We start from the raw sequence: 21,302 nt of genomic DNA on the forward strand, positions 1-21,302 counted from the left end.
CAGAAATCCATTTTTTTAAGCATAGATTTGTATGGGAGCCCCCCCTCTTAGTTGGGGGAGGGGACTTTTGCCATCGAGAGAACCTCCGTAGCCCCAAAAACCTCTACATGCAAATTTTCACGCCGATCGGTTCAGTAGTTTTCGATTCTAAAAGGAACATAGGGACAGACAGACAGACAGACAGAAATCCTTTTTTATAGGTATAGATATAGACTAGCTGACAAGGTATACTTCGTAATGCCACCAATTGAATTAAATGACGGAAATTGTAAATTTTGGATGTACTCAAAGTATAGGTTAAGTTTTGCGCGTTTTTGAGAAGTTTATCTTTTGAGGGAATGGTTATTTGACTACCGGATTTTCATAAAATGTCTGTTTCTTACAGCTGTTCTAAATCATTGGTTAAAAATGGCGATCTCTCCGAAATCATACAATTTATTTCCAAATATACTTTAAAAACATGTGGACAGTTGTGCTGGGTGTCAAATTAACTTTTGTAAAAGTAGACTCGATGAGGTTAGGTAACGCCTAATTCCGTCTACTGCAGTTAACTGTCTAATGATATGCAACATATATTCAAAACTTGAGGACAGAATCATTGCACCGCCAACAATATTTTCATTGCTGCCAAAATCTGTGATTGTTCTGTTAAATGCCCTCAAACGTTTTCTTTCGCCTTTGTGTATTCGCCCATTGTTGATTTGAAATTTTACATGTTGTTTTTTACATTGTTGGTTTATTAAACATATAATTTTTTGACACTTTCGAGCACATTTCCTATATTATAATCAGAGCTTTGTTGTGATTGCCACCGTAATTTTTGAACATAAATCTGATATTCATATCGATGTAATGAGAATGTCAATATTCATTAGATCTTTAATTTTATTTGATTATCGCCTTTGTTAGTATATTATACCAATCCAATAGGTTTTATTATTCCTCAAAATATAATCAGTGTTATATTGTTAATTTCATTATTGCTGGGCTCCTCAAACATACGAAAAAGCAAATAAATGTCTTAAACCCTTTTTTGTCTTCTTTATTACTTTGGTATTTCAAAATAATTTGAACCAACCTTTTGCATTTTTAAGAAATCCAATCAGAAGTGGATCAGGACAAAATATAATTAACGTTGTTTGATTTATTCTAATTTATTTTAATCGGTTACATTTATTTATTTATTTATTTATTTATTTATTTATTTATTTATTTATTTATTTATTTATTTATTTATTTATTTATTTGTTTATTTTTCGTAACGTAAGGCTATTGCCTTTTAATTTGTTACAATTGGAGACTGATATTGCAATATAATTCAAATCAAAGAAAAATTTGTCTTACAAACTAATAAACAATTTTTTTTCGATTGAAGCTTAACTAATTCGTGCGGTTGAACTCTGATAGTAGATTCCGTTTAAATACTAGTTTTGAAGTACTATTTTTGACTGCATTCGGTAAGTGATTCCAAACTACTATACCTCTGACGAACAATGATTCGTTATAGTATGATGATCTATGAGATGGAATATTAAAGCACATGACCATTAAAGCACATGAACACATGACCGGAACTTGTAGAAATCAGTGAATTTGCAACCTAATAATGAAGCTTGTAAATGTGATACACTGGAATATCTACACAAGTTGTAGACATATCTAACCGAGGAATTTAAAGCCACTCTTAGTTTAGCTAGAGATGCCGCAGAAGCATTCGAATACGCAAAATCCCCATATAAAAAATGTGGAAGAATCAAACTTTTGAAAAGCTTGATTTTGGTATCGACTGAGAAATGACGTGTGACTAGATTCAAACGTTTAAGCGTACCATAAATTTTTCCACACTGGGCATTTATTTGGAGATCCCACTTTAAACTTGAAGTAAAAATCATACCTAGATTGTTGACAGGGCTAGAAAAATTCACAGGTTCACTATTCATGAATAACGATGGTGTCTCCATCAAAGTTCTAGATCGGCTGATCATCATTGCTTGAGTTTTGGAGGTGTTAATCGGCAAAAGGTTTCTTTGCGACCAAAGAAAAACATTGTTCAAATCATGATTAATTTTTCTTGAGATGTTTTGAGTGCTTTCGTTATTTTGGGCACAGTAATAAATCTGGACATCATCTGCAAAGAGATGTATTGAGGAAAATTGCAGAACTGTGGGTAACAGGGGACCCAGCACGGATCCTTGAGGGACTCCAGAATCTATAGGTAGATATGAAGATATTTTACCGTTATAGAACACGGCTTGGCTGCGGCCACGTAAATAAGAGCGGATTAGATTGACTGCTTGGCTGGAAAACTGGAATAAAGACGACAGTTTGTAAACCAGCTTGGAGTGAGAGACGCGATCAAAGGCTTTAGAGAAATCAATTAATGATATGATAGTGGCTCCACGTTTGTCGATTGATTGTGCGATATCATCGTGGACTTTCATAAGTGCTGTTTCGGTGCTGTGAGAGCTTCTGAATCCGGATTGAAACTTCCGGATTGAAACTTGCTTAGGAAATTCATTTCAATTACAAAGTGTGGCATTTGGTTTTGCATGATCTTTTCAAAAGCTTTAGAGAGCGTGCTTAGCAAACTTATTGGTCTTAAATTGGTGAGATGATTGGAGTTTGCCTTCTTTTTGATGGGAATCACTTTAACAATCTTCCATGCTTTCGGAAAAATTGATGTGGCTAAAATGGTGTTGAAAAAATGGTTGATATATGGAAGAGACAAGGGCAATTCAAAATGGATTCTCACATTATCTGACACCAAAACAGCTGCTGCGAAGGAGCAAAATTTTCTCCATGGCCAACATACAACAACAAGTTTTCATTAGCACTAATACGGACTATGTCACGTACTTTCGAATACCACACACTCAGATAGAAATCTGCGGGAAGTATTTGCTTGTGGAACAATGTCTTCTTGTACTCGTCAAGAGAGGTGAAAGAAACTTAGCTGATCCCTCCTATCTTTCGTAGCGCAGCGTCAACTAATGGATGAAAATTTTATTTGGCAACAAATGCTTACCTTTTTTTACCTTGTTAGATGGTAAGAGACAATGACAGTGACATTGAGTGGCATATTTTGCCAGTGGATACCGACGAGAAATTCCCAGAGTGAGTATTAGGAAAAGACTCAAATTTTATGAATTTGTTATGGTAAAGCCTGCTGCTTACAAAAATTGAGTTGTGGCGGTTGTTTCGTCGGTAAGGCAAAGAATACTGAAACATACAAAATGGCGTTAGCTAATTGCAAATTTACGAAGAAAACCCTGCTTACGTTTTAGCATATGCACATAAGGAGGGCTCCATATAAAGTAGCGGCTAAAATTGCCGAACATAAAATTTCATATTTTATAGAACATGCTTAAACGCGGTTTTGTAGTAAATTGTCTATATTTTAATGATCTGCGTATAAAATTTTGATAAAAAAAATATTATGTTGAAACAAGCCGTCAAAGTTGCCAATTTCAAAAGTTTGAAAAATACGTCATTTTAAAAATATCAAAAAATTATTTTGTTAGAACTGTTGTTAATATTATTGTCGTATATCATTTTAAAACTGATACTTAGCCTATTAAAAATGAAATGAAAATAACTTTTAAATGAATGAGGTGCGCCATAGCCAACGTATAATAAAAATGAAATTTTCATAAACTTTAATCAAAAAACAACTCTTGTCGCCGCAGTTTCTTACAGTGCGCCTGAAAGCTCTAAGTGTGTTGTATCAAAACACGGTTTAAGTTGGCTATAATTTGACGTTATTGGTAAATTACTAACTTTAAAATAGTCATATTTTTAGCCATTCTTTAATATTTTAAGTACCCTTTTAACAAATTAGATTATCTATGTTACTAAATTTATTTAGTATCAATAGAGAAATTCAGTGAGTGAGAAAATAGGAGAATCCCCGAGAGGAAGATAATTTTATTTTTTGTTAAGCAACTATTTAGCATGAAGCATTTGATCATTCTCCCCTAAATCACCCTAAACATGAGTTTTTATGAGTTTAAAACATTTCTTTTGTGATAAATATAATATAGAATCAATTTAAAACTAAAAAATAATTTTGGCCGAAAATCGCAATTTTCAGACTATAGTCTATAATATAGTCGTTTATATAGTATTATATAGTATATATAGTATAGTTTTAGTCGAACAGTTCAATTGATATTTCTTTTAATAAACTATACGACTGTTGATCCTTATCCTACTTCACCGTCTCACTACACATGAAAATCGGGAAATAACTGCATTTTCTAACTTTTTTTAACAGTTTGTCCTGATTTGATTTTAACCGTAAAGAGAACAATGCACTTCATTTTATTAGTGAGTTAACAATTAAACCAATAACTTTCTTTTAAGATGTGCTAAATTAGCTGATAACTTTTTGATAAATTTAAATATAAATTGCTTGCTCCACTCGTGTTTTAGCACTTAATCACTTTTATACACAACTAAAAGCTTTCATTTGTCCCTGTGTTTTTTTTCTTGAAAAGAATTGAAATTTCTTTCTTTCCACTATCCGCCTATTCATGATACTTTCTATCTAGCACTACACATAAAAACTGTAACAACTTCCACCACACCAAGCGGTAGTTGTTGGAAATATATAACTAAAACCGGATCAAGCAAATAAAGCGGCTTTCATCGTGCTGCCGTTCGTTAAATGTGATTCTTCCGGTCCGCTCACAGTCTTAGTCTGAAAAACGCTGGAACTGCATGCGGACCAATTTACCTGACCAACAGCGCAGTACTCTGTCTTGCGCTCAATGGCACCACAATGGTGGTGGAGGTGGTTATGGAGCTGTTAGTTTTCGTGGCAGACAATGAATAGCACCGACTGCAACTGTTTGCTGGGTTTGCTCGCACAATCTTCAGCAACAGGACCGTGTAGTAATTCACTTATTATCAAACTATGCAGTGAACATAAAATTTAATCTCTTTAAATTACGGAAAGCGGATTAACGGTAACAAATTATAAGCTACGGAGTCGGCAACCAATCGAATATTTCACAATTAGGCATTCGAAAGCTTCTAGAATTTGAGACCTGAGTAGTAATTGCAGTGATTTCTTTTTGTGGAGCACGTTTGCCTGGTAATAATATTTCCCTAATCTAATCAAATCTAATAGCGTCGCATTGTCAATAAAAAATAAGAAATAAATTTAGGCGCCAGCACACGTATTAGGATTGAAAAAACCTTCGTTTATGGCCGTAAGTTGCTCATGTGGTTAACATTGAATCATATCCGATTTTTCATTACGTGCTAGATCAAAAGACGAACCTCAACGTTTTCAGATATTTATTAATAACGGGTGGCAACTAAAATTTCGGATTTTTTTTTCTCAAGCTCTCAAAAAACTACCTTGCTTGCGAATAGTTGTTGGGCATCTTAGAATATGGTAAACAGTCGATGCCGCAACATATTCGCTTTTTAATGCTGTAGCGTATACTTTTTGCCGAGATTTTTGTGGCATTTCGTAAAAGTGTTCAACTCGCTTCCGATATGCTTCTTGTTTCGACGCCATTTTAAGCAAAACGGGGTAAGCATAAAAAAAAACAAAAAATATTGACAAAAAGAGGAGAGAGAGAGAGAGAGTTAACAAATACATATTCTCATTTCTCTCTGTGCTCGTTTATTGTTGAGTACAGGGGCCGCGAAAAAATTGCAAAATTATAGTTGTCACCCATTATTGCATATTTTGTTAGATTTATATTCACACTAAGGTGGAAGAAAGCATTTTTTAAACGCCTCTTTATCGAATCAAATGAAAATCAAATGATTTTCAAATGATTTTTTTGTCTTATCAATCAGCTGGAATTTATGGAAAAACTAACTTATATGCGAACATTTGTTGAATCCGTTCAGTGATATATGTATTTTAATCAATGGAAGTATCCAACACTTATTTGCTTGTGTTTCTTTTCAGTATGTAACCGAACTCTGTATGGCGAAGTTGGGCGTACCTACGAGTTACAGCTTCAACCTTACCAGTTACAACAATTCCAAGAAAAGCAACAGGACGTTGACAATGCACATCCTTTCCTGTGTCATCTTAACTTTTCTGCACCAGGAGGTATCTACGGCGATATTGTGCAGGTAAAGTAAAAATTTAATTAATATAATTTAACAGGTTAATTAGACAGTTTTTCGGCTCTGTTCTAATATTCAAAACTTATTTTGCAAAAGTGACCGTGAAAACTACCTACATTATTCTTAATTATACTTAATTAATCATTAAATACCTATAAAAATGAAGGAAATAATGCACGTTTCAATCAACGAACGATATTTATCTTCAGTATTATGAGTCTAGTTAGTTCGATGGTGTTTAGCAACAGAATGACAGATTTGAGATAGAAATTATAGCTATCGTTTTACTTCATCGGTAAACAGTAGCGTAGCCAGCGCTATTTACAATTTTTTCACACAATTTATTCGCAGTTCCATTAGCGTTGGTGAGAGAAAAACACACCATTGCCTCAGACACTTGATTCACTTGCTGACCTGCATATTCAGCTTCGATCGTAGGTACACAAATCTTTGTCACACTGTGATTGAATTGTTGTTTCATGTCGGGAAATGCCGACTGAGAACGAGTGATTGAAAGTGAAAAATGCGTTTTCCGTGTCGGCTACGAGAAGCAGTCGCTGAAAGCTTCTTTCGGCAATGAAAGTGGAATTTACGCTTCGATGCTTTCTATCCCAACCTAACCAAAAGAGTAAAAGTTGAAAAGTGAATTTCCATGTTTCGCCAGCCGGCAAAGACGATGATGGTGCGTAATTGATAGCTAGAAGACAAATATCTCGTTTTTTCTTGTTCTTATTCTAGTATGAATTTCTAGTTCATGATTAATGTTTATATTGGTAAATTTATGTGAAGGTAATCACATACTTATTAGCTAGAAGAAATGATTGAAAATAGAAATCACACACACACACACACACACACACACACACACACACACACACACACACACACACACACACACACACACACACACACACACACACACACACACACACACACACACACACACACACACACACACACACACACACACACACACACACACACACACACACACACACACACACACACACACACACACACACACACACACACACACACACACACACACACACACACACACACACACACACACACACACACACACACACACACACACACACACACACACACACACACACACACACACACACACACACACACACACACACACACACACACACACACACACACACACACACACACACACACACACACACACACACACACACACACACACACACACACACACACACACACACACACACACACACACACACACACACACACACACACACACACACACACACACACACACACACACACACACACACACACACACACACACACACACACACACATACACACACACACACACACACACACACACACACACACGCGCGCGCGTTGTAGCTTTGGATATTTTTCACTTTATATTGTATGTATTATGACTAAAGAAACGAAATACCTTCATTATCAGTTCACAATGCTAATGTCCACTTTTGTTGATGTTCGTTCCCAATTCTCATTGCTATCGACAGCTCGTTTTCATTTTGATTATAACTTTCGTAACACTCTTACTTCTGCTGGTCCAGCTAAATTGACCCCAGGCTTCAATGTCAAAATTTTCGAAACCTTTTTCCCAGGAGGGAAAACTGTCGCATGCTAATGAGACATGCGGAATTATACAACACCAACTGTTCATGGTATGCTGCTAATGAAGACAGTCACTGAATCTGAAATGGTAAAATAACAATCTACAGTAAACGTACCTATTTCAATTTTAATTTTTGTCAAAGCGAAGCACAGTGTAAGATTTGCGATTACCAGTGGTGCGGCTTGCACTGTCAATCGGTCTATTTGTACTTATGCAATAATGAGTTGAACAGGTGTCTGTTCAGCCGTACGCTGTTCTGACTGGTATTTTCTCCACTGACTGCGAGAAATGGGGATGTGAAGTTGAAAGGAAAAGTTAAATTTGCATTCTGCTTCAGGAGTTTGAAATTAAATTACCAACCGATGACGATGAAACAACTTTCCTAGCTATAAGTGGACGGAAAGTTGGCGCGTTCGTTGAGCGTGATCGGAGCGTTGGGTATTACAGAATTAAAGAACACAATTGATTCGATATGCTAATTTGAAATAGTACTGTTTGCCGTTTATTGGATTATGATATTCAATTAGAGGATAATTTAAATTGACACGTCACGCCAAAATGACAGTAAATGACGCCGTTTTGAGTTATGATATTTATAATTTATACGTGCTGCGGAATAGAACGGCACAAAAAAATCAAACCGTAATGAACTGCATTGATTGTAAATATGTGACACAACGCACTCTTCCAGAATAGATGCGAATGCTAGAACGACCACTTTTGTTACACTTGACTATCTAAATGTGAACTGAGAGAAAGACTGTAGGATGGAGTGAGGAGTCAACCGGAAGCACTAGGAGGGAACTCCTGAAGGTCTGAAACAATATTTATCTTGCACTCTTCGAACAAACAAACCATCACGTGGGTTAAAGCTGGTGCAGCGAAATTGATTGTTACATGTAAGGATCCCAATGCTGGGAGGGAATACTTATACTCCCAGAATGCGCACAAGTGTCTCTGCTTGTGGGTCCGCCCCATTCCTTTTGGTCCTTCTACAACAGCTTTAGTGTAAAATTCATTTGACAATCAAATTTGGATCTACTGTAAGACTACCCACATACACTGGCAGGACCTTGAACTGATGGTGGATCCCCCCCCATACATACATACATACTTGACTATCTAAATGTGAATTATTTTGTAGACATCCGGGTGTCATAAAGGAGATTGTCCTTGATGACTATTCTCACGTGAAATCATTGTAGCGAATCTCAACTTTTTCGGTATATGATATAAGGTACACCGGGGCAAGCTGAAATGCGGGGTAAGTTGAAACGGGAGCGACAATGTTCTCCGGAAATGATGAATTGCTGCTAAATATTTTTTCACTGAACAGGTTCCCTAAATGCTCCTTCTCACTGTCATAAATGGAATATCGAAGTGACAAAATGCATTTTGTCCTTTTGTTTACTTTTTGCTATTCGAAAATTTTAAACAAACATTTTTTCGGGTTGTCTAAATCTGCTCATTAATAGTGTGCCCAGCAGATGATTATTTTTTAAATGTCAAGCGCCGGCACGGTTTATCTTTGATGAAGCCACAATCGGTTGAATTTGCCATGAAACGAGCTGCTGATTCATTTTTTATCTCTCGCTACTTCGATTTGCTCTGAGATGTTACCCGCAACATTCCTTCCGAGAGAATCTGTATTTAATATTGACGAAACAAGCTTTTGCTTGGAGCAATATTTCATTTTTAACTTTTAAGATTTAACTGAATGTTTTAAACTTTTTTGTTGATCTTTTCACTCGTTTTTATTGCAGTGTTAGTCTCAGAGCTGAATAAAATTATAAAACAGACTCTAAACATTCATTCTAGGAGTGTATGGCCTTGAGACAATTTTCTTCATTTTCATGTCTAGAACTCAATGTTCACTTTGGTGTATCATACTCTCTACCTTCCGCTTACAAACATATGATCTAGTTACGTAACAATTCTGAAGATTTGCAGGCTTGTGGAACATATTACGTAAATAGAGAAACCAAATTTAAATAGGGCACGGGAGGGTATTTTCAGCCCATTAAGCGATGGCATCTATTTTTTCGGCCTATCGCCTAGTTTTAGTGGAAGAACAAATGGTTTTGACGTTCTTTGAATAAAAAATAGTAGATTACTTACAGTCTTGAAAAAATACTTATAACATATTAAAATTGTATGTCGGCAAAGTATTTTTATTGGCCAAAGAAAAGGCAAATAGGCTGAATTTAGAAACCTGCTGAAAATACTCTCCTGTACCCTATTTAACGCATGCTAGTTCAGAATTTCAACTTACCCCGCTACGACCGCACATACGCATCAACAATTTTAATAATCGGTTTATTTAAAACAACTATTATTATTTGTTATTTTTTATCGAGAGTCATTGGACTAAGCTAATAAATAACACCAGCAGATTCGAAAACAACTATTTTATAGTTTGATTAGAGAACTTTGAAGACGAACTTTGAAAAAATCATTTCAAATAGCCCCTGCGTACCTTCATTTCGTAAAAAATACGTTTGCGAAATTCGAAGTTCCAATAATGCTTTCGGCACAAAACAATCGGATGGATGAAATCCGATGACTGATACATCCTAGCAGGTAGCACAAGATTATGAATAATAATTTGCCCATTGCCGTGAACGGTTGTTCTGCTGAAATAGATGGTAGTTTCCATACATACATACATAGGGTAGTTTGCCAATTGTTGTCCACCACCCAATTGTTGCCCACCACCCAATTGTTGCCCACTTCTCGGGTTTTGAATAATATCTGAGAATATCTAGATTATTGCAACACTACAAACAATCAAAAATATATTGTAAACATTATTGTTTGCAAACAAGTATTTGGAATAGAAAAATTATCTCATAAAATCCAATTCTTAATAGAGTCAAAATACGTCGAAAGCTTACAGTTTGTTTTAAGAAATCACTCATCAAATTTAAGCTTTTAGATCTCTACAAAGAGCTAATTTTCCCCATGTTACTTTTTATGCCTTTCAAAATACCTCCATTCACAATGTTTGACAATGTTTGATTAAATAAATAACTATATATTCCTATTTTCGTGTTCTAATACAGTGGTTAATAATTGGGAAAAAATTAGGATTTTGTCCATTTCTTGCACACCATCCGCAAATACCGCTAGCAAGTCCCTACGTTACCATTCTTACTTGATCCAATTCTTATGGAAATTTTACCACTATTTGGATGTCTGGTTAAAACAATACCAATAGCAAGAATTATCGATTTCGTCACGTAGTTTATAAATGGTCCCGTAGTTTGTAAATACTCCCTCAGTTGCACCGTTCTTCACTAATCGAAAAAAAACAACCGTGTAAAAAAGTACTTGAGTGTACTTTTGAATTCATGGTCTTATCTGTCCCAAAAACGCCGCGAGCATGAACCTTGTAGAATCCTCGGGATTTGATTGAAATCGGCTCTCGAATAAGTTGTACCATCGACCAAGACATATTTATCGCGTTTTGTCAGCATCTAGTCGTACAGCTTACGAACCCTATTCTGGGCACTGTTTGTCGTTTAAGGTTTCGGCTGGGTTGTCTGTCTGCTCGATAATGATGAGCTGATGATGATGGGTTCCACTCCGATGCTTGGTTTATTTTCTTGTACATTTTATTCACTCGTACCATAATACTTTTACGATCTACCGAGGTGATGTTGTCGCTGTACACAGCATTATATGCCTAAGGAGAAAGGAAACATTCTATAGATGATCGTTTTTCATCCACTTCCTGTGGTTGGATTTTTACTTAGGTTGATTCACATATCTATGGTTGCACTCAGTGATGGACCGAAGTGAGTGAAATTTTACAGTGCTGCGATTTAAAATTTGTCAATTAACCGATAAAGATAATTTTTGGCAGTTGACTAGCTTATACTAAATACTAACAATACCAAAAATATTTTGAAATATTTAACATTTTAGTTTTATTTTTTCGTTTTTTCAACGAAAAAAAAAATTGTTACTGTGCGCGTGTTTTTTTAACAGTGTAATTTTGTTATCTACAATTTTGCTGGAGACAGCATTTCGATCAAACAAACCATTTATCCATGTGTAAAGTATTTTATTCATTAATACCATTTATTAATGCGCCCTTTTAAAAAAGTAGCCGAGATCTAAAAAAATAACTGATATAAAATGACATCTTTTTTTTTTATAGAGAACATCTATGCTACGTTTCAGCTAAATCGGAAATTGACATTTAGTATTCATTTGCGAAGCCCCGCGGAATGCCTCTACTGTAAGATGAATACATATATCAGAGCAATGTTAGTTTTAGCATAGCATAGCATAGTTTGACCACCCGTGAGTTGCCCACGATTGATCTAGATCAGCTGAAATTGCACAAAGAACCATCAGAATGATGCTTGGGAGTAGCAGATCATTCTAAGTGTGCATTTTCTGGTGATCTAATTCTTTGTGATGATCAATAGCAAAGCTGGCCAAGCCCATGCAGGTCAAATTGGGAGGGAAAGGAATGTTAGTTCGACACTTGCTGCTACTAGAGATCGAGGAATCCTTTGCATCATCCACAAGTGTCACAGGAAGGAGTTGTTGTTAGTAGAAAGGAATTGATCTGGATCCACCGAGGCAGGTGGTGCGATCATTGTCATTCGAGCTCGTGTACGATTTGAGGACGTTTTGGTTACGTGGCCAACATGTAGTTATCCGACATACCGATATAAGAATATCGCAGTTTATCGCAGCGAAAGTTGTGTGCTATCAACATATTCGATTCATTCGAAATCGCGCGCAGTCAGTTATTAAATACCGATAGACATTTGTTGCTATGCACGAAAGCTATGGCTATTTGGTTTATTTGGCAATTCATCAAAAACATTGACTGTGCGAGATATAAGCACATCTAAGTGTGCTCAAATGAATTCAAAATAAAAGCAAAGCCATGGGTTTATACCGTCTTTAGACATTACCCTTCTTTATCGGCAGACTTCGCAGCCGGCTGTAAGAGTACAGGAAAATTACGGGGCCAGTGCAACGATCCTATTGACTCTAACTAGCAAGCACCGCCTAGCCGAGATTCGAACATACGACGACTAGCTTGTTAGACCAGCATCGTACCTCGAAGCTAACTGGGTTTTGAATGAATTCAAAATGGTCTTCTGTCCGCTGTCGGAAAAATGCAACGAGCGAGACGCGCAAGCAAACGATGCTAAATTACCATACGAAACGATTCTCAGTATGTAAGCACCGGTTGTATGAGACTAACCTAGATATTCGGAAATTTTCTTGTAAAGCCAGTAATTAAGAAAATTAAGATCAAAAATACACCTTTTTTTATAAATAAAATATAATAGTAGTGGTACTACATAATGACTATAGTTTGAAAATTTTTATCGAGAAATATTATGCACATGCGAGATTTACGGTGGCTCGAAAATCTCATGACAAACTTAAAATTATTATAGGTACCTGAAATTAAAAATCAGGCACAGTGAAACGTGCCAATATAGTCCTTAAATTGATAAGCATTTCCTCCTATCAACACTAATATGCAGAGATAAAGCGCCATGCACGCGTATATCAGAGCAATGTTAGTTTTAAAATGCACAAAAAATAGACCGAGTTGAATTGCTTGTACACAACAAAACACTTTCAAAGCTTATGAATTTGACCACTGGGAGCTATCGCTAAAATGAAGCGCTTTATTTCTAAATGATCTAAGCTTCAGACGAAGCATGTACTGGCGACAAAATATCCAGTACAGAAAGGGTGCTATAACTCTCGTCCCCACGGCAGAAATTGGTTCTAAAAGCATTATCACTGAGTTGCGAACCGACGATTCTTCCGATTCTATTTCAAACTATTTTGCATACATGCTTTGCCTGAATTTGGATTATGTCCATTCTCGTTTGGTTCACCTGTTATGTGAGAATTTTTTTATGATTAAACATTACCGACTCGAACACATTTTCGTAGAAAAAAGGCATTAAGAGTTTTCTATTCTTTTCTGTTTTCCCAACAAGAAGTGTTTGCTCAATGAATGACAGTGTCGGTAGAAAGCTTTAATAAATAAAATCTAGTACTAAAGTAGTTGCTTTTACCATGTGTTTTGCGGCATTTCAGCCTAAGCTCCCAAAGAATCTCAACTATTCAATCTCTGAAATCAGCTGACGGAAATATAACCGTCAGTAAGTGGACCGAGGGACTGAAAGGATTTAAGGGATTTGTTGAAAGTTTTTAATTATGCACGATAAGAATAATGGACCCACGTTCTGAGGAAAGTTTACTTTAAATCGTGCTGAGTCAAAGGACGAACTGTTACATTGTACTTCAAAATCGAGCGTTACAAATATTTGATAAATAAAATAAATATAACTTATAAAATTAAAATTAAAAACCTGATTGGCAGAGCGATATTCAAAGGCGTCGTGCGTATGAATTATAAACTGAGTGATAATTGAAAAATATTTGTTTGATTGTCATACATAAAATTTAAAACCATAAGTTTTGCGTAAAAAACAATTTGCACAATAGATATATCCTACTGACCAACACTCAAAAAAATTAGCACGTCAAGTTCACGTGAAAACATAGGTAATTCTCATCCATCACACTTTTCATGTAACATTCACGTGAATTGTTGGTAACTCGCACTCATACTAACCAGTTTACGTGCGATCCCGGTAAATTTTATCAATTTTCCCATTAACTAGTACATGAAGTTCACATAAGTTGCTGTACAGAAGTTTACATGATTTTTCACGTGGATGCGACATGTCGATTTTTTTGAGTGAATGCCGAGCGTGCGATCGGTGCCTGAATTAACTCACTCATTTAAAGGAAGATAGAGAGTTTTTATAGGCCAACATGATTAAAACTTTGTGTATATTTCAGTCCAAATTTTATGCGAAATTTTGCTAATAGAAGCTAAGGTTATTAGAATGGTAACCAATGCTAACCATACTGCTCATGAACAAATCCACGTAAAGGTGAATAAAAAGTTTCTAGAGGCAATCTTAATTAGAATAGTTAGGAATATTTTAAACGCATTTAAAAGAATTTATACTGATTTTCTGTTAGCAGAATGGTAACTAGCGTTGGCCATGGTATGCACAATGTTTCCACTGACTATGTATTGGTACATCAACTTGCTTGCTATGAGCAATGGATTTAGCGTGTAACTAGCTAGCGGCATTCTATAGCTTTCCCATTTCACTAACAGGGTGGCGCAGTTGACAGCTGGTTCAAGACATTTCCTAAAGAAGCCTTGATAAAAGAATTAACAAAGCAACTCACTCTCTCGAGTTGTCCTGTCATCATGAAACCCAAGGTTAGTCAAGACTCACTTGACTCACCTTGATGAAACCTAACTGGCAGGAAAGAAAGCTTTTTTTTTGCAAAACAATTTTCGCGTGACTCAATTCAATGCTGCTCGAAAAATTCTTGGAAGCTTTATAAAATTTAACTTTTTTCAACTTTAAATTTTATAAGCTGTCTGTTTCAAATATGCGCGGTTTTTTTGAGTCAGCATGAATTGGTTTCGTAATAATAATTTGAGATTCGTTGCTGTTTGATTGCAGTTATTGTTTTCTCCCCCCGTTCATCGACATTTGCTTTGTGATACTGCGCAAGTTTTAAAGCAACCGATTCAGAAGCTTATCATCAACCTTCTAGCCAATTGATTTCGACGAATTGAATATGTGTTACGTGTCATTTCTTTTATTGAAGCTTATTTAAGTTGAATGATTACAGAACACTTCGCGGCACTGAGTTACGTTGTCAATTTTCTTACTATAGGTCCTCTAGATTCTTACTTTTGGGCTACGATGGCTCCAAAAATAAGTGTTTTGCAATTAATGTCTTTAAAAAGTCGTAACTTTTGAACCACTAATCTGTCACCTGGATATTTCTACACGGATTTCTGGGAAAAGGCAGATATTTCTGAAAGTAGCATGATATTTTTGATTCTTATTTGCCGAAAATATCCATTTCCTTGTAGGAAAAACAATACACCATGCGTTTCCATTTCATTTTACAACCAATTCATTAAATCGTATAAAATATACCAAAATAACTGAATAGTTTTAATTAGTTCCTGTTAAGGCCGAGCCAGCGCTAGCATCAAACAGCGTTGGAGCGAACGAGAAAGATAACATTTTAAAAATCTTGAACATAGTTTACAACATAGTTTTTCGAATACATCATTGTGTGTAAACCCTGTACCTGAAACAATCTAATAAAAGTGCACTCTCATTGAAAGTTTTGCTTTGTCTTTTTTCTCTCTCTAGTGCACTGGCTTGGCCTTAAATAGCACTACAATTAATAGCCGCGAGTGTTGAAATATTGCTTATAACTACAACAGTGAAAAGGTCGATTGCTGTTAATGATCATTGTGGTTTAAATCCTTGCGAGACTTTTTTAACATTCAGTATTTCCTTTAATATGTACCGGTATTCTTACGATGCCAACATCGACTTTGGTATCATTAAAGCCTTAGCAGGTTGTAATGGTACCGACATTCGAATTACTGCTCAATGGTATTGATTCGTTTTTGTTCTGTTTGTTTCAGCTCAATTTCGCTAAATTCAGCATAGGAAAATTTGTGCACAGTGTGAATGGTTTCGGCGGCGGAGCAGGATTAATACCTGGTGGCCTTAGTGACCACAATTATCAATCAGCAGGACACCACGAAACATGCATAGAGGGATTTATGACGATTCGTGAACAGGGCTTACCTAATTTAGATGGTCGGTGGTGCGGAACGGCCGCTGGATATACAGTCTACTATAGTGAAACCCGGTCGGTCAACGTAAGTTTGCGGTTGGATCGGTTACCACCAATCAGTGGCGTTAGTAGCAATGGAAGAGGCGGCTCAGGTGGGGTAGGAAACGGACTAGAGTTTAGAGTGATCTTTAAATTCCTTCGCAATACCGATGCAAAACTAAGGTTAGTAAGACTTTTTTCATTTCAATTTTGGGTTTGTTTCATGTTTATCAATAATTACGATTTTTCATCTTTGTCATTGGTAAAGTTGAAGCAAAATAGTAATATTGATTGATTGTTATTATGCTAATTCATTAATTCGCTTTAGCGAATGAGCTATACGCAAACAAGTGAATGTTAAGCATTCGCTAAACGCAATAAAGAAACGTTCATAAAGTACGTTGCACACACGGTGGGGGGAAGAGGATGTTGAAGGTGGTTAGATTCTGTGTTATGTAATAAAAAATTTTGTTTTATAGCATCAAGTTCTATTTCACTATCTGTTTGTAATCAGTGATCATCTCATTATTTAGGCAACTAATACAGATCGCAAATATCCTTCTACAACTTAAAAAAAAAAAGCACAGGAGCCCTAGTTAAATTACTTTATCGACACCTTATTTATTTTTAGCGATATTTACGTAGTTTATAGAAACATATACACGCACTCAATCTTTTTTCCAGACGAAAATATTTGTAGAATCAGAAATTAGGGAAACATGATGAAATGAAAGAAAGATTGCAAGTTTGCAAATTTTATTAGTTTTGCTTAATTTCTCTACTCCAAATTGCACACACATACATATATACATACATACATACATACATACATACATACATACATACATACATATATACATACAAATTAGGATTAGAAAATCTGGTGGATTAGGATTTAAGAATTGCAGTTTTCATGTCCAGATGTTTCTAGATGCGGCGTCTGTGTTATAGTTGCTGACAGAAGTTGCGGAAAAAGTTATTTCTAGAAACGAACCGAAAGGCGAAGAGTTTGGTAGTAGGATTCCTAACTGATAAATTTATAGAAGTAGACTGGAACAAGCACCTCGCGAATGAAATGAGGTCAAATCTTTGTAAAGTTTGTTTTTGGTGGCTAGGCAAATGCTGCTGAAAAAGTAACTTGGAAAGGAATAAAGGAAGGAAACTCAACGCATATTTGTCTTTTTTAATGATTACGTAAAAAAATCAGAAAACCAGCGATTACTTATAAATTGAAAAACATAGAGCTTTGTTATTGCGGAGATTTCACCTTTTTAGACTCCCGCGCGAAAATTATTTGCGTGGTTATTTTCTGCGTGTCCCACACATGCTTGCAATTTAGCAATTTGAACCATCAGTTTCTTGTTATTGCCTCCCCACTGCACCAATCCTTGCTTGACAAGTATATTTTTAATGTATTTGGTAAGTACAGGATAATCATTAAAATATGAATTTGCGTAGGACCCGTAAAATTGCTGCAAGGCACAATATCCTCTGTGAAGATGTGCAATTTCACCAGATCACTAATTTACTTTAGATAGACGTACGAAGCGCAATAAAAGAAACGATAAAAAAGAAGAAAAACAAACGTTATTTATATCCTTTAATTCTACTACTGTGTTTCATTGATAAATACGTATTTCGGTCCCGACGTGAGACCTTAATCAGTATGTTAATATACGTATTTATCAATAAAACACAGTAGTAGAATTAAAGGATATAAATAACTTTTGTTTTTCTTCTTTTTTATCGTTTCAGGTATTCTACTAAGACGCTAAACATTACATTAAACATAATACAGTAGTTAATTTGGCAATTAAAGAGTTAGATTTTTTAGGGGTTACATAACAGTTTCGTTGTATAACTTTTTTCATCTAATAAATAGCAATTGTTAGCTTTGAATAAAGTTTGTAACTGTTATTTTGTCTAAAATTTTTCTATGAGGTACCCCGGGGCAAGTGGGAATATAGGGTATGTTGGAACGGAGCTCATAACTCACTTCAGCTTAATTTTCTGCAACTGAACCGCGAAACCGAGGGCGAAAAAAACACAAAGAGATTTTTCCAAACCTCGTGATTTTAGTCATGACCTTGAAATGCGGTCAGGCATATATTAATATTTTTTGAAACGATGGTTCTATAATTGATGAAGGGATGGTAAGGGAAAGGAATGAAGAAGGATTTTTTTTGGGAATGGAGGGGAAAGAGTCGAAAGGAAGGGGGGGCATGGTTCGACCCATGCACCTTCCAGCATTGGACAAAAGGTAGGAGTCACAATGACAACTTGTTAAGCGTAGCGCCCTATTACCCCTCCCCCTTCCTTTCCACTCTTTCCCCTCCATTCCCAAAAAAATCCTTCTTCATTACTTTCCCTTACCGTCCCTTCATCCATTGTAGAACCATCGTTTCAAAAAATACAAAGAGATTTGTTTAATCGAGCAAAAAAACTGCGTTTTAGCATTTTTACTTAAAGTTTAAACGTGAAAACTAAAGCTATTCTTGCTTTTTATATATCCGTTATTATTTTCCTTGCAAAATATATGAAAAAAAAAGACAAAATCGAATGAAATTTTTTTTGCCGATTTTTGGAAATTCCGTTGTTCGAAATTTCCATTTCTGTTCCGTGTTAGAAGCGTTAATACTCATTTTTCGAGCTTTTTAGGCTGTAGAGCCCACAGACAATTGATTTTATGAAAATATTTTGACTTATATCCGACGAATAATTTTTTTACCCCCCGATTTTGCATGCCAATTTCAAGGGGGTGGGGGGGGGTCTGTGGTGTTGGCAAAAACCATCACGATTCTACGTTTCATAACTGTTCATAACAGATTATTATCTACTACTAGCAACTTAGCATAAACAAAACGATAGTGGAAACAAGTACTGAAATCAGTAAAAAAGCAGCTGGCCTCTGTCGACCTGCACGAAGCACTGAATTGACTAAATTGCCAGTTCCCAATCATCAAATAAAGAATACATATCACATACGTAGTAGAACAGAGTTTCCAGCAATTCAGCAACAAATCTATCTTGAAAGTACTTATATAAATGAAAATCTTACAACAGTTTTATTTCCTATTGCACCCCTTAAAAGCATAAAAAAATTTACAAAATTATGCTTCTGTGTTAAATTATTTTAGTGCGTGAAATTCCAAAGGCACAAAGAGAACAAAAATGGATTTAAATGTGTACTTTTATTAGCATTTTCACATATCTGACGAGGCGGTTAGAACACTACGCGAAAAAATAGACGTTTTGAGCACATCCGCGTAAATTCCGAAAACTGCGTAAAAAACGCGTAAATTCCAAAAACCGCGTAAAAAAACCGCGTAAATTCCGAAAACCGCGTAAATTCCGAAAATCACGTAAAAATAGTCGCGTAAAAAAACCGCGTGAAAAAAAAACTGCGTAAAAAGCGACTTCAGTGTATATGTAAATAAGTAGCATGCAGATAGAAATTAATTTTTTTTAGGTATAGATTTTATTTGTTGTTCAAAAACTTACCAAAAGACAAACAAAATAGCATAGCATAGCATAGACAACCGTACTCACCATAAGTACCATACACCTGGCCGTGTCCTTACGATTGTAGAAATGGGTACGTTAGTTGAACACCCACTTTAAAAGCATATATGGGCAAAAGTAGAACAATCTCACTAGTAATCCGTTAAAATTAATATAATTGCGTCATTTGAGTTTTCATCAGTGCATCTAATATCTAATAATTAATGATAATTATAATAGACCGTTGTATTTGTATTAAAAGATGTGGCTTTTCGGTCTCGGGTTTCTTACGAAAACTTTATTTTACGTTTTCGGCTGACGTTTCGAAGGTCTATGCCTTCATCCTCGGAGCAAAACGTTAACAAATGTTTTCTTAGTCAAGTGTTTACATTTAAACGTGAGAAAGTTGATTTTGTTTAACCCTCTATAACTATAACCTTCCACGCACATCACAACCAGACCGATTAATCCAATGTGAACTTTCTAATATTACTTTCTAATATTACTTTCTAATAATTAATTTAATTTTTCCTTCTGATATCCTTGTGCATTATTTAGCATCATCGCATATTCAGCTACTCAATAGAACATTACCGGGTATGGCCGCATGGAGGCGCTAGGTAGGGGTTTGAGATGGCAAGAGCTATGTTGGTCGCTTTCTTATTTGCCTTCCCCATTTCATACCCCCTACCAAAAGACAGACAAAATCGAAAGATTTTTTTTCGCCAGTTTTGCAAATTCGATTGTTTGAATTTGCACTTCAGTTTCGTGCAAAAAGCGTTAACACTCCTTATACTTTAATATTTTTTGAAACGATGGTTCTACAATTAATTAAGGGACGGTAGGCGAAAGTAATGAAAATGATTCCTACCTTTTGTCCGGGCTGGTACCGAATGGCCGAAACACAAATGGCCGAATCACGAATGGCCGAAATTCAAATGGCCGAATTTCAACAACAGTCACAGAAGGCCGAATCATGAAAGGCCGAATCACGAAAGGCCGATTTTTTTCGGAATGCCTAAATAACTATTCAATAAAAACATGAATTGGCAAGCAGTTAACTACTAACTTTAATCAAACAAAAAACAAAATAAGCAACACAACTATTTACTATAGGGTATAGATGATTTAAAGTTCTTTCTTCCCCTAAGCGCAAATGCGAGACCTACAGAGGTTGGAAGACTCGCAAAATATATACGCATCGCACACGGTTTTATCATGAGAAAACATCGACGCGAGTGGTTCAATTCGCCTATAATAATGAGTCACATACATTCACGCTTCATAGCATCGCTGAATATACGAATATCGTGTGCAACGCAAAAGTGCGAATTCGCACCTTCTGCTG

At 35.8% G+C, this 21,302-nt stretch overlaps 1 protein-coding gene across 1 annotated transcript in view; it reads left to right on the plus strand.

The window, feature by feature from the left end:
• LOC128737976 (uncharacterized) overlaps nucleotides 1-21,302 on the plus strand; it is a 77,418-nt gene that overhangs the window by 36,635 nt on the left and 19,481 nt on the right. Inside the window, 2 exon segments of the mRNA XM_053832769.1 lie at nucleotides 5,930-6,099; nucleotides 16,260-16,636. Coding sequence (XP_053688744.1) covers nucleotides 5,930-6,099; nucleotides 16,260-16,636 — 547 coding nt within the window.

Source organism: Sabethes cyaneus, chromosome 2, assembly GCF_943734655.1.
Source record: "Sabethes cyaneus chromosome 2, idSabCyanKW18_F2, whole genome shotgun sequence".
Lineage (NCBI taxonomy): Eukaryota > Metazoa > Arthropoda > Insecta > Diptera > Culicidae > Sabethes > Sabethes cyaneus.